At 40.9% G+C, this 16,172-nt stretch overlaps 1 protein-coding gene across 1 annotated transcript in view; it reads left to right on the plus strand.

The window, feature by feature from the left end:
- The first annotated feature begins 3,201 nt into the window (after positions 1-3,201).
- The window catches only part of LOC139716820 (sodium/myo-inositol cotransporter 2-like), a 30,397-nt gene continuing 17,426 nt past the window's right edge, over positions 3,202-16,172 (plus strand). Inside the window, exon 1 of the mRNA XM_071628352.1 lies at positions 3,202-3,286. Coding sequence (XP_071484453.1) covers positions 3,202-3,286 — 85 coding nt within the window. The remainder of the gene's footprint in view (positions 3,287-16,172) is intronic.

Here is a 16,172-nt window from a genome sequence, read left to right on the forward strand (position 1 = left end):
AGTTTTAAAGAGGGAGGTCACATGGAAATGTATACATCAGGATGGGTATGTTACAGGTATTTATAAAGGATTTTGCATTAAGATATTAAATGATCAAGAATTGGCGATAGTATTTACATTCTTGACAGTACTATTTCATAATAGGTCAGAAGTTAAAGTGGTGCAATGATTTAATGTATTCATATTATTTTAACCCAACCCCCCCCCATTTTATAACCTACAATGTAGTCACTAACAGGGGTCTTGCAAAAAGGAACATAATTGGAATCTTATAAACAATTTGAAAGGTTTCTTTTCCAACCTCTTCACATATTAAGGGATATGCCGTCATTGTAGTGTTTTTTCAGAACAGCATGAGTTAAATGCAGATCAAATTACTGTACATGCACTGTTACATCCTACAGGTATTTCACTTTAAATGAGAAATCTATGCACATTGATTTTACATTTCTCATATTTCTTACACAGAACATTCCCATAATTTGTAATCGATATTCTTTTACCTCTATTCTATGATTCTTGATTAAACTGATATTATTTTAGCAGTACTCGACGTGAAAATGCCAAAAGTCATTTTAGACAAGACTCACTAGAATGCTTGTCACTTTAGGTATTCAGTATTTGGAGCTATATTTGTACTGAATTATCAAGAGTATTCCTCATTTGAAACATCTGAAATGGTACCCGTAATTATGGCATATTTAAAGCTACAGTTACAAAATTCAGCTAGCATTGAGCAAATGCAATTAATGTCAGTAAGATATTTGGTTGTGATTGTGCACTTCCCCTATACCGGAATGCGTGAGAATTGCGATAGGTCGATTGTTAATTTCAGGGTAATGAAAGAGTCATATTGTATGTAAACATCCTTGTCTAGGGACAAGCCTATAATTCTCTCTCTTCCGCATACAATGCTTTCCGTTAATTGATAATTGGAAAATTTTGCGTCATTTTCCAATAACTTTAAAATCACTCTCGAGATTTAACACTGTTTAAAGCATTATTGTGATGATAGTCACGACTTAAAAGCCCATGGTACTAAAACGTGCTCCTCTGGCAAGAGGCGTAACTCGTGCCAAATAATGACTCGCATCTAAGTACCGGTTGTTGTTTTTTTTTTTTTTTTTTTTATGCGAATAGAGTAAAAGTTGAGTTGTTAACTTATATGATGTTAACGGAAAGCAAATGCAGAAAAGGTTTTTTAAAGTGGACCATTGTGCATTCAGAAATCAGAACATTTATTATTTTGTGAACTGTACGTCGTAAGTTTATCATTTTGCTCAGAATATTTTACAGGAGTAGGCTTCACTTTACTCAACAACAACGACAAACGTTTTTAGAAGATGCTTTCTGCAACCTTGCTTTATTTCGGCGCATGACGATGAATTATTTGCTAATCGTGAAATTGGTTAACAGGGTTGCTTTACATCAATGGAAGTTAAAACTGACAAGATACAAGTAGTGAAATGTAGTGTATTGCATGTATATGTTATAAGAGTTTTGCATGAGTAATTTCCTAAGTGCATTTAAATATACAACCTAGAAACAAGAAAGTCATTCCATTTGTAAAGCAGTATATGCAGGTCGATATCTTTTTCATCTGAATCTTCACAAATAGAATTATTATATTTTCTATGTTTTCACGTATCACTGTATACAAGGAGGTGATGGTACTATCAGGTGGTATTATCTTTCGGTGAATATTATGCACAGAGTCTACAGTGTAATTTTGTCTTTCACTTGTCTCTGGATAGGATGGGCACAATTGTCTTTTTATTCTATTAAATATATTTGAAGTTTTTAATACAAGTAGTTTGTGATATCGTAGTCTACATTGATAAAAAAGATTTATTGAATAAAGGCCAATAGCATTTGACGAAATGTGCTTTGTCATAGTCTTATTAAAGTACTTCTGAGGAATGATAAAGACGTGTCGCCACTGCGATTTGAAATTTTAGATATATATATATATTTTTTTTCTTATTTTTTTTTTACAGGTAGGGGCATTGATGGTAGAATATGGATTATGAAAATTTCAGAGACATTAATTCTTAGACATACATATATTTCATTCGGACCGTCAAACATACATCGGTCAGCTACTGAAATGCTCGTACATGTACAAAATTTCAGCACACTCACTCTGTTCGTGATTCTTGTATGAATAACCCCGTGTAAAAAAAAACAAACTAAAAACAGGTGCATGAATTAATTTACAATTCAGGGTGTTTTAATACATACATAGTGCATTTGAGAGTACTAACACCGTGATTCATGATTTTACCTCTGCGCTGTCTACATGATGAGTCAAATGATGTTACTGAACTTCCCATATATTGTATATATACACTGTATATTTATAAATGTACTATATATATATATATATATATATATATATATATACTATATATACATATATATATATACAATATTATATATATAATATATATATATATATATATATATATATACGTGTACATTTATAATTATATATTACACGTACAGTATATTATATATCATACAATTGTATTACATGTATGTTATGTTGTAATCATTGTACATTATTATTATATTTTTACATGTACTAGATTTTATTATATAATCATGCATTAATGATTGCACATGCATGCATTCAAAGCGAACATAGTTCGTCTTGTGATTTATATTTTTTTTTTCTTTTTGATGCACTTATCCTTGAGCAATTTGGTTTAGGCAACTTCATGAGAGGGACAAGCAGTCGTAAACGTAATTACACAGTGTATGCACTCTAAAAATTGCGGGGTTGGATTTTGCGGGGTCAAAATAATTTGACCCCTTTCGGGGTTGTTTCGTCTGATAAATTTTCGATCGATTCACTGGTGACCAGAAAAGACGGGGTTATTGCGACCCCGCAAATTCTCTGGTCGAATATTCGGATATTAATAAACAGGGTCACAATGCTTGCGAATCTAATTGCAATTAGAAAGTAACAAGATAATAAAAAGTACAAAATAAATTTCATTCAGTAATTCAGAGAAGCAGTATGTCAAAATTATGATTTTTCTTTGGACTATTTAATTTCGCGTTAGTAGTTAGTCATGGAATTCTATATGCAGCGCGCGGTGATACATAATGTATGTGTGTTGCACGCACAGCCGGCCTACAGTACATCAACTGCGCGATGCGCGTCGAGGCCCGTCATGTATTTGGCCGGCCGGGTAGATGGGGCGCCGGGCACGGACAGCTTTGGGGGCGGGCCATGGGGATGAGGCCTCGAGGATGTGTGATAAGAAGTGCAAAGCGAAAGGTAATAGACCGGGGGCCCAGAAGATTTATTCAGCTGAAAAGGGTCACACTTTTTAATGGTCTCATCATATAGGGATGTGTCCAAGGGTCAATAAAATGCATTGCTGGCAAGTCACATCCTGTACCGTAAGCCTAGGGACCACAAAAAGGGACCCCGAAAAATGGATTTATTCAGCCGAAGGGGGTCACGGACAAAAGTTGGTGGATATTGTTCCTTTGGGTGTACTTATCATGAAAACAGCAATGCCAGCTATTTTATCCTGTACGGGGCCCCAGACAGTAGCCCCAAAGGGCCCCACAAATATGGTGTTATTCAGCTGAAAAGGGTCACGGCTAATTTCTTTTGCAATGGAAGTAGTTCCCATCAGAGATATCCAAAACACCAATGCCAGCTATTTTATCCTGTACGGGGCCCTAGACAGTAGCCCCAAAGGGCCCCACCCCCCATAGGCCTACGTACAAACACACACAAACATTGATTTTATTCAGTTGAAAAGAGTCACGGCTAATTTCTTTTGCAATTGAAGTAGTTCCCATCAGAGATATTCAAAACACCAATACCAGCTATTTCATCCTGTACGGGGCCCCAGACAGTAGCCCCAAAGTGCCCCCCCCCCCCCCCCCCATAGGCCATACGTACAAACACACACAAACATTGATTTCATTCGTGCAGCTGAGAAGAGTCACGGCTAATTTCATTTGCAATGGAAGGAGTACCCATCAGAGATATAAAAAACACCAAAGTCAGCTAGGTTATCCAGTACGGGGCCCCGGACAGTAGCCCCAAAGGAGCTCCCCCCCCCCCCCAACACACACACACACACACACACACACTAGTTTCATTCAGCTGAAAAGAGTCACGGCTAATTTCTTTTGCAATGGAAGTAGTACCCATCAGAGATATCCAAAATACCAAAGCCAGCTATTTTATCCTGAAGTGCACGGGGCCCCAGTCAGTAGCCCCAAATTGCTCCCCCCCCCCCCCCCACACACACACACATTGATTTTGTTCAGCTGAAAAGGGTCATGACTACTTTCTTTTGGAATTGGAAGTAGTAGGCATACTTACTCATCAGAGATATCCAAAACACTACAGCCAGGTATGGTCCCAGACAGTAGCCCCGAAGTACACCCCCCCCCCCCCAACACACACACACACACACACACACACATTAGTTTCATTCAGCCAAAATGGGTGACAGGTAATTTCTTTTGCAATGGAAGTATACCCATCAGAGATATCCAAAGCACCAAAGCCAGTTATTGTATCCTGAACGGGGCCCTAGACAGACAGTAGCCCCAAAGTGCCCCACCCCCTCTCCACATACACACACATACACACACACACACACACACACACACACACACACACACACACACACACACATTAGTTTCATTCAGCTGAAAAGGGTCACGGCTAATTTCTTTTGCAATGGAAGTAGTACCCATCAGAGATATCCAAAATACCAAAGCCAGTTATTTTATCCTGTATGGGGCCCCGCACAGTATAGCCCCAAACACGGGTAATTTCTTTTGCACTGGAAGAAGTACCTATCAGAGATATTCAACACACCGAGGCTAGTTATTTCATCCTGCACAGAGCCCTAGACAGTAGCTCCACAGTGTCCCATCCATTATCAGTACTGTGAATCAGTTGAAAATGGTCTTACAAATTCTTTTGTAACGTTAATATCAGGGCCTGCTGAACAGAGATATCACAAACACTATAAAGCAAGTCATCTTATCCTGTATACGGGGTCCCATAGGTTACAGTAGCAAAACACCCAAGAAATTTGCAAAGGAAGCATACTTCTGTATAGTGCACAACCAAGATGACCATATTACGAAAAACCAGTCATTTCATCTTGTACTGGGCCCAGGTTACAGTAGCCATAAAGTGCCCCTCCCCAACATAATTATTATGACATCATTTAGCTGAAAAGAGTCATAGTTGTTTTTCTTTTACAATCGAAGTAGGCCTTAATTTACATCATAGATACCCAAAACATCAAAGCCAGTTAGGTTTTCCCAGCCAATTTCGCACTTTTGTTGGTTCATTAATTTTGATAGAAGGTTCGAATTCGTAAAATGGGTATTCAAATTGGCTGGTACCCTATACGTTCATTCAAATTCGCCTTGACTTACCGAAAAGGGTATTTCAGTCATTAAACTTCGCGAAAGACAGTCAAATTCCAAACGTGTTCATTCAAATTCAAATCATGCTATTTCTTTGTTTCAGATCTTTTTAACATGTCTTTCTATGTGTGTTTTCGTTTCATCTATAAATTACTGTTATAAAGCAGTAAAAGTATCATATTTCTTATCTAGTATAACTGGATTTGGTTGTTCTGTAACCAGACTGGTAACGCTCCGTCTCTTTCATATACATGTCATTATAGGCCTATACGTGTACCAGTAATGCAGCTTAACTTCATTTTTTATAGTCATGACAGCACAATATATACAGACGTATATCTCTAGAAGACATAGAAAGAATTATTAAAAAAAAAACATTTGAGGATCATAACCTTGACTTCTTGTAACTGGCCGACCGCTCGTAATAAAGCGCTCGTAACGGCCAGATAATTTGTGGCTTCTTACTTCTTTGGATTCAAAAAGCACGTTTAAAAAATGGTGTCAAAGTCTCTTAAACGAATACGAAAACATGAAATTCTATGATGCTTACAAAACAATAACTACGACGAAAGAAAATAAGGAAAGAGGCCAAGCATGAACATATCTGTTTAATCGACTGCAGAACATGTTAAATTAGATGGCCAGAAATCAATTTGAATGAACGAGCGCAGCATGTAATCACGTGACTATATCATTATGAATTTATGAATGAACAGATGGTGGAATGGTACTTGTCTTATATATGGATTTCAGTTGAAAAAGTATTATTTAGAATAAGGTTAGAGGTAATGTGAATGTTTCAAAATAAATTTGAATGAAGAGATTAATATGACATTGAACTACCATGTCATCTAGGCGACATTTTTGCTAAATTTAATTCAACATTAAAGAATTCGATTAAAAGAGGTGCGATATTGGCCCGGATGCAGGGCCCTTGACAGGTATAGCCCCAAGGTATTTCCACCCCATATGAATTTAATTGTTTTTAGGTGAAAACAGTCATGTATGCCTATTTTCCTTGGCAGTGGAATTAACAGCTGAGATACGTAAAACACAAACCCATCCAGTTAAGGGGCCCCCAGCCAGTAGCTGGAAAGTGCTCCCGTATTATTTTATTCTAAGTGAAAAGAATCATTGCTATAATTTCTTTTGTAATGGAAGTAGTACTCAAGGAGGTATCAAAAACACCGAAACCAGTTATATAGCTGTACGGGGCCCCACGGAGTGTTCCTAAAGTGTCCCCACATCAGTGGCGGATCCAGAGGGGGGCGCAACCGGCGCACGCCCCCCCCCCCCTTTATTTTTCCGTAAAAAAACAATAGAAATAAAAAGAAAAACAATGAAATGAAACCCGGAAGTGGCACCAGAAATATTTAGTCACGCCCCCCTTTACAGAATTCCTGGATCCGCCCCTGCCCACATGTACATGTAATTCCACTATCAAGATCTGCATCCCGATCTATTCAATCTGTCAGATCGGGAGAGAGCGGCAAAAGTGTACGGGGACCGGGAGCATCGTCGCAGCAGCGTTTGGGTGATGGGGTTGGATCTGGCAATTTTACAGATCGGGAAGAAATTTTGAACTGGTTCAAAATTTCTTCCTCATCTCCCCATCAAGATTGACCTATTTTGAATCGTAGCTCAAACGGGGAGAGAGCAGTGACAGTGTAAATACCGCGGGTTGAGCGTAACAATTCCAGGTTTTTCTGACCGTAGTAACAGCGGCACAAGAACGGGAAATATAGTCTAAACTAGACACCGACGACATGGTCCCGCTGCTACGCCGCTTTCTTGATGAAAGCACGACCTTTCCGCTTTAAAGACGCTCTCACTAAGTTCTCTACTCTCGTATAAAATCAAGGCCTGTTCCTACGACGCTTCATTCCTGCTTCGATAACGCTGTTGGCCGCTTTAGCTACGCTGTTCCTACGCTTTCCATTATGCACGTCTTCCGCTCTCGCCGCTCTAAAATCGAACGTAGCCGATACGCTGGAAAATGTTTGCCAGAACAGCAAAACTGATGATGACGAGGAGGGCGCGTTGTCGTTGTCGCGAAAATGAAGACGAAGGAGCGCATATTTAAGAAGAAGAGATGCACACAATAAAGAGAATAAAGCAAAACACTTTGGAGCTACTGTACGGGACCCCGTGCAGGATAAAATATCTGACTTTGGTATTTTGATATCCGATGGATACTACTTCCATTGCAAAAGAAATTAGCCGTGACCATTTGCGGCTGAATGAAACCATATATATGTGTGTGTGTGTGTGTGTGTGTAGGGGGCACTTTGGGGCTACTGTCTGGGGCCCCGTACAGGATAAGATAACTGGCTTTAGTGCTTTGGATATCTCTGATGAGTACTACTTCCGGTTGCAAAGAAAGTATAGCCGTGACCCTTTTCAGCTGAATAAAATCAATGTGTGTGTGTGGGGGGGGGGGGGGGGGAGGGGGAGGGGTTAAGGGGACAATTTTGGGCTACTGTCTGGGGCTACTGTCTGGGGCCCCATGCAGGATAAAATAACTGGCTTTGGTATTTTGGATTTCTCTGATGGGTACTAATTCCATTGCAAAAGAAATTAGCCGTGACCCTTTTTCAGCTGAATGAAACTATTGTGTGAGTATGTGTGTTGGGGGGGGGGGGCACTTTGGAGCTACTGTCTGGGGCCCCGTACAGGACAAAATAACTGGCTTTGGTGTTTTGTATGTCTCTGATGGGTACTACTTCCATTGCAAATGGAATTAGCCGTTACTCTTATCAGCTGAATAAAGTCAATGTGTGTGTAAAAGAATCACTGCTATAATTTCTTTTGCAATGGAAGTAGTACTCAAGGAGGTATCAAAAACACCGAAACCAGTTATATAGCTGTACGGGGCCCCACGGAGTGTTCCTAAAGTGTCCCCACATGTACATGTAATTCCACTATCAAGATCTGCATCCCGATCTATTCAATCTGTCAGATCGGGAGAGAGCGGCAAAAGTGTACGGGGACCGGGAGCATCGTCGCAGCAGCGTTTGGGTGATGGGGTTGGATCTGGCAATTTTACAGATCGGGAAGAAATTTTGAACTGGTTCAAAATTTCTTCCTCATCTCCCCATCAAGATTGACCTATTTTGAATCGTAGCTCAAACGGGGAGAGAGCAGTGACAGTGTAAATACCGCGGGTTGAGCGTAACAATTCCAGGTTTTTCTGACCGTAGTAACAGCGGCACAAGAACGGGAAATATAGTCTAAACTAGACACCGACGACATGGTCCCGCTGCTACGCCGCTTTCTTGATGAAAGCACGACCTTTCCGCTTTAAAGACGCTCTCACTAAGTTCTCTACTCTCGTATAAAATCAAGGCCTGTTCCTACGACGCTTCATTCCTGCTTCGATAACGCTGTTGGCCGCTTTAGCTACGCTGTTCCTACGCTTTCCATTATGCACGTCTTCCGCTCTCGCCGCTCTAAAATCGAACGTAGCCGATACGCTGGAAAATGTTTGCCAGAACAGCAAAACTGATGATGACGAGGAGGGCGCGTTGTCGTTGTCGCGAAAATGAAGACGAAGGAGCGCATATTTAAGAAGAAGAGATGCACACAATAAAGAGAATAAAGCAAAACACTTTGGAGCTACTGTACGGGACCCCGTGCAGGATAAAATATCTGACTTTGGTATTTTGATATCCGATGGATACTACTTCCATTGCAAAAGAAATTAGCCGTGACCATTTGCGGCTGAATGAAACCATATATATGTGTGTGTGTGTGTGTGTGTAGGGGGCACTTTGGGGCTACTGTCTGGGGCCCCGTACAGGATAAGATAACTGGCTTTAGTGCTTTGGATATCTCTGATGAGTACTACTTCCGGTTGCAAAGAAAGTATAGCCGTGACCCTTTTCAGCTGAATAAAATCAATGTGTGTGTGTGTGGGGGGGGGGGGGGAGGGGGAGGGGTTAAGGGGACAATTTTGGGCTACTGTCTGGGGCTACTGTCTGGGGCCCCATGCAGGATAAAATAACTGGCTTTGGTATTTTGGATTTCTCTGATGGGTACTAATTCCATTGCAAAAGAAATTAGCCGTGACCCTTTTTCAGCTGAATGAAACTATTGTGTGAGTATGTGTGTTGGGGGGGGGGGGGGGGGGCACTTTGGAGCTACTGTCTGGGGCCCCGTACAGGACAAAATAACTGGCTTTGGTGTTTTGTATGTCTCTGATGGGTACTACTTCCATTGCAAATGGAATTAGCCGTTACTCATTATCAGCTGAATAAAGTCAATGTGTGTGTAAAAGAATCACTGCTATAATTTCTTTTGCAATGGAAGTAGTACTCAAGGAGGTATCAAAAACACCGAAACCAGTTATATAGCTGTACGGGGCCCTACGGAGTGTTCCTAAAGTGTCCCCACATGTACATGTAATTCCACTATCAAGATCTGCATCCCGATCTATTCAATCTGTCAGATCGGGAGAGAGCGGCAAAAGTGTACGGGGACCGGGAGCATCGTCGCAGCAGCGTTTGGGTGATGGGGTTGGATCTGGCAATTTTACAGATCGGGAAGAAATTTTGAACTGGTTCAAAATTTCTTCCTCATCTCCCCATCAAGATTGACCTATTTTGAATCGTAGCTCAAACGGGGAGAGAGCAGTGACAGTGTAAATACCGCGGGTTGAGCGTAACAATTCCAGGTTTTTCTGACCGTAGTAACAGCGGCACAAGAACGGGAAATATAGTCTAAACTAGACACCGACGACATGGTCCCGCTGCTACGCCGCTTTCTTGATCAAAGCACGACCTTTCCGCTTTAAAGACGCTCTCACTAAGTTCTCTACTCTCGTATAAAATCAAGGCCTGTTCCTACGACGCTTCATTCCTGCTTCGATAACGCTGTTGGCCGTTTTAGCTACGCTGTTCCTACGCTTTCCATTATGCACGTCTTCCGCTCTCGCCGCTCTAAAATCGAACGTAGCCGATACGCTGGAAAATGTTTGCCAGAACAGCAAAACTGATGATGATGAGGAGGACGCGTTGTCGTTGTCGCGAAAATGAAGACGAAGGAGCGCATATTCAAGAAGAAGAGATGCAAACAATAAAGAGAATAAAGCAAAACACTTTGGAGCTACTGTACGGGACCCCGTGCAGGATAAGATATCTGACTTTGGTATTTTGATATCCGATGGATACTACTTCCATTGCAAAAGAAATTAGCCGTGACCCTTTTCGGCTGAGTGAAACCAATATATTTGTGTAACGTGTGTGTGTGTGTGTGTGTGTGGGGCCCCGTACAGGATGAAATAACTGGCTTTAGTGCTTTGGACATCTCTGATAAGTACTACTTCCGATTGCAAAAGCAAGTAGCCGTGACCCTTTTCAGCTGAATAAAATCAATGTGTGTGTGGGGGGGGGGGAGGGGGGGAGGGGGTAAGGGGGAAATTTTGGGCTACTGTCTGGGGCTACTGTCTGAGGCCCCATGCAGGATAAAATAACTGACTTTGGTATTTTGGATTTCTCTGATGGGTACTAATTCCATTGCAAAAGAAATTAGCCGTGACCCTTTTTCAGCTGAATGAAACTATTGTGTGAGTATGTGTGTTGGGGGGGGGGGGGCACTTTGGGGCCACTGTCTGGGGCCCCACACAGGACAAAATAACTGGCTTTGATGTTTTGTATGTCTCTGATGGGTACTACTTCCATTGCAAATGAAATTAGCCGTTACTCTTATCAGCTGAATAAAGTCAATGTGTGTGTGTGTGTTTGTACGTAGGGCTTATGGGGGGTGGGGCACTTTGGGGCTACTGTCTGGGGCCCCGTGCAGGATAAAATAGCTGGCTTTGGTGTTTTGGATATCTCTGATTGGTACTCCTTCCATTGCAAAAGAAATTAGCCGTGACTCTTTTTAATTGAATAAAATCAATGTTTGTGTGTGTTTATACGTAGGCCTATGGGGGGTGGGGCCCTTTGGGGCTACTGTCTAGGGCCCCGTACGGGATAAAATAGCTGGCATTGGTGTTTTGGATATCTCTGATGGGAACTACTTCCATTGCAAAAGAAATTAGCCGTGACCCTTTTCAGCTGAATAACACCATATTTGTGGGGCCCTTTGGGGCTACTGTCTGGGGCCCCGTACAGGATAAAATAGCTGGCATTGCTGTTTTCATGATAAGTACACCCAAAGGAACAATATCCACCAACTTTTGTCCGTGACCCCCTTCGGCTGAATAAATCCATTTTTCGGGGTCCCTTTTTGTGGTCCCTAGGCTTACGGTACAGGATGTGACTTGCCAGCAATTCATTTTATTGACCCTTGGCCACATCCTTACATGATGAGACCATCAAAAAGCGTGACCCTTTTCAGCTGAATAAATGCTCTGGGCCCCCGGTCTATTTGTGTATGATGCGTACACGCACACACACACACACACACACACACACACGCCGCAGCGTCTTCTGGCCTCTCTCCTCCAATCACCGTAGCTCGCGGTGACAATGTTTGTGTATGATGCTTACACACACACACACACACACACACTTGTCTCAGTGGTAGCATTGCGCAATTGCATGCACAAACTTCGGTCGTTCGGAGTTTACGTACCATTAGGGATGGCGATCGGCTGCCTTTAAATCAACTGAGATTTAACCTTATTTTAACTGGACTATTTGAGACCAAGTTTTTACTGGGGGGGGGGGGTGTCAATTTGACCCCCCCCCCCCTTCAGATCTCGGCCGCCGATCGCGCGATCGCCGCGAAATTTTCCTTAAAGGTAGAGCTGGATGTCAACTACAAGATTACGTGGTCATACAATAGAAAAATATTGCCTTTCTATTTTTGATAAATTGATTATGCAAATTTGTGCATGAAATCATATTTTCACCTATAACTCCATTAAAAAGACTGAAGGATTGCTAAATTTTTGTATCAGAATTCCTCAAGATATATCGAACAATTTTCATGTAAAAAAATAGCACAATCAAAATCAATTTCTTTTGTTTATTATTGTTTTATTAATTTCTTATGTATTTTATTGTTTTTTCAACCTCTTGTTTTCTATTGTTTTTGTTTTGCCAAAATCTGTTGCAGGCACTTTTTCAGGCTTATCTACTCTAGAATTGATTAATTTCAATTATTAAAAGTTGAAATAATCTAATTTATATCAATTTAACCAAAAAACACAATTTGCATTGGATTTGCTCACGATATCATTTGAGCTGTTTTCGGGTTGACATGCATATGCAAACATTACGTAACTTCAGAACAGTGTACCCGGACGTCGCAAATTTGGTCTCAAAATGTGCGGGAGACCTCAATGAAAAAAGTCGTGAAACAACTCGGCAAAATCTTTGCGCGTTGCGGAATCGTGGCGCGAAATATCGAGGGAGGTCAATTTGACCCCCCTCCCTCCCTCCCCCTGACTCCTGAGCTGTATAACTCATGGGTTGTATGACTTGTGAGCTTTATGACACGTGGGGTGTATGACTTGTGGGTGTCGGTCTCGTGACGTGCACCCCTTTGGTTTTGCGATGTCGTAGCTCCATGGTTTTAGCTCCGTGGGTTTACTGCATGTCTGACAGTCGCCAAGACAAAAATAATGCTCAAAAAGCTAGCCCCTGGTTCGACTCTGCGCATGAGCAGAAAGAGGCTGATTGTACCAAAAGACGTGTTACTATTTAAATCAACTGAGATTTAACCTTATTTTAACTGGACTATTTGAGACCAAGTTTTTACTGGGGGGGGGGTGTCAATTTGACCCCCCCCCCCCCCCCCCCCCCCTTCAGATCTCGGCCGCCGATCGCGCGATCGCCGCGAAATTTTCCTTAAAGGTAGAGCTGGATGTCAACTACAAGATTACGTGGTCATACAATAGAAAAATATTGCCTTTCTATTTTTGATAAATTGATTATGCAAATTTGTGCATGAAATCATATTTTCACCTATAACTCCATTAAAAAGACTGAAGGATTGCTAAATTTTTGTGTCAGAATTCCTCAAGATATATCGAACAATTTTCATGTAAAAAAATAGCACAATCAAAATCAATTTCTTTTGTTTATTATTGTTTTATTAATTTCTTATGTATTTTATTGTTTTTTCAACCTCTTGTTTTCTATTGTTTTTGTTTTGCCAAAATCTGTTGCAGGCACTTTTTCAGGCTTATCTACTCTAGAATTGATTAATTTCAATTATTAAAAGTTGAAATAATCTAATTTATATCAATTTAACCAAAAAACACAATTTGCATTGGATTTGCTCACGATATCATTTGAGCTGTATTCGGGTTGACATGCATATGCAAACATTACGTAACTTCAGAACAGTGTACCCGGACGTCGCAAATTTGGTCTCAAAATGTGCGGGAGACCTCAATGAAAAAAGTCGTGAAACAACTCGGCAAAATCTTTGCGCGTTGCGGAATCGTGGCGCGAAATATCGAGGGAGGTCAATTTGACCCCCTCCCTCCCTCCCCCTGACTCCTGAGCTGTATAACTCATGGGTTGTATGACTTGTGAGCTTTATGACACGTGGGGTGTATGACTTGTGGGTGTCCGTCTCGTGACGTGCACCCCTTTGGTTTTGCGATGTTGTAGCTCCATGGTTTTAGCTCCGTGGGTTTACTGCATGTCTGACAGTCGCCAAGACAAAAATAATGCTCGAAAAGCTAGCCCCTGGTTCGACTCTGCGCATGAGCAGAAAGAGGCTGATTGCACCAAAAGACATGTTACTATTTAAATCAATTGAGATTTAACCCTAACTAGGCCGGGCTATTTAGGTAGTTGATAGAGCCGGGGGGGGGGGGGGGCCTCCCAGGCCCCCCTCCAGATCTCGGCCGTCGACCGCGCGATCGCGACGAAAATTGGCACACACATTGCCTATGATGTAATCTAAAATAACATGAAGTTAATTTTTAAAAAAATTATCATTTATGCTAATTTATGCTAATTTATGCATAATGATGCATGAAATCAGACTATTTGGTATAAATCACAAAATAAAGCTCAAAACAGGCACATTTTTGTGTAAATATTCTTTTTAGTGTCCTTAGCAAATGTAATTAAAACGAGATATGAAACTCGTCACGCTGACGAGTTAGGTGATACGCTTGGGGTCATCAGGTGTCGGTCATCTGTGATCGACAAAGAAAAGAATGTGATATAGGCACCTTGAAGTTATATTGAGCGTGCATGCAAAACCGTTTCTCTAACCACTCGGCCACGGGACATATCCGGAAATGGTAAGGCAAAAAAGAAATGTATAGATATTGTAGGGGGAAAAAGTCAATGCCCACTCAACAATCGTGGCCGCAAGAACATGTATTGCATTGCTAGACGGAAATGCGGCCTTGTAACGACTGATATCGCTACGCCGTTTCTGAAACTTGGGAAAAATACGCGCCGTAGACATAAAGCCTATAATCGGATGGTTTTGATACCTTGCCTTTAATCACAATTTTCAGTGTGATGACGTCATCAAAGTACAAAACAATGACATGGTCTTGAAAGACAATTGTTCAAAGTACAACACCTCCGTCGTCGTCATTACATACTATGATCGGTTTGACAAAGTCAGCCTGCAAAATTTTGCAGCAGTCGAAGCAATGTGGTCTCCAACACAAAAAAGAGGGATATGGTGTGTGTCTGTGTGTCTGCGTGTGTGTATAGGTGCGTTTATATACGAACGTGATTTCTACATGGACGAATTTGTAATACAAAATTGAAGAAAAAAAGTAAAATAGCTAAGTATTTTGTTTCGTGATCTTGTGGGGTTCGAACCCGCAACCTCACGTCTCTGAGACGTCGCCTTTAACCACTCGGCCATACGTCTCGGCGAGAAAATATGAGGAACGTAAACTTATGTATGTGAAAGATGAATCGGGAATCGTTTTGTCCACATTCCATTCTCATTTTCAGTTTTAAACTGCAAAATTGTCAACCTGATGATGACATTTCAAAAAATAAAATGCATGATTACTGCAGCTTATTGTCTCAGCTACAACATACTTAAGTTTCAGAGGAAATGAAGCAAAATCAGCTGAGATAAAGGTGCTTAAACGTTGTCAAGTCAATGCATGGTTTAAAAAAAATCACCTCCCATAGACATAACACGTAAACTTGTCCGATTTTGCATCTTTACCTTTAATCACAATTTAAGGTATGATGACGTCATTAAATTTCAAAACCATGACATGGACTTAAAAGGCAAATGTTCAAAGTACAACATATCTGAATTTGGGATAATATTGAGCTTAAACAACAGAGATACGAGCAAATGAATGTCAGAAACAGTACCTCAAAAAAATTAATTCCACTTTGTTGATTTCAGATGATGATATGATGACGTCATAATGTATTCAGGGAAATTTTGATACTTGAAACGTTATTTTCAATTCATATGCTTTTGTAATATGCAATAAAAACATAGGGTCACCTGACGTTTTAAAGAGCTATGGCGAAATAAACAAAGACATGTTTTTCGCTATATTTCCACATAGACGCGCACACGAAATTTCAACTTTTCAAAATTTCAACAAAGACATGTTTTTCGCTACATTTCCAGCGCATTCCTTTGTTATAGGTCGAAATTGATCGGAAATCAATGAATATTGTTACTTAATGTATCAGGAATCCAAATCTGTCAAAAAATGTGCATTTTCATGTTGCTTACGCGCACTGCGCGCGGAAATGCGCGGACGGACGCGAACGCGCGGAACGCTTAAAATTGTCTGAAACTTCGAGATTTCCCATTGGGAAGTCGTTTTAAGCATTTAAAAATTT

Source organism: Diadema antillarum, unplaced genomic scaffold (genome assembly GCF_040938485.1).
Source record: "Diadema antillarum isolate AM-2024a unplaced genomic scaffold, OU_Dant_1.0 scf00000070, whole genome shotgun sequence".
NCBI lineage: Eukaryota > Metazoa > Echinodermata > Echinoidea > Diadematoida > Diadematidae > Diadema > Diadema antillarum.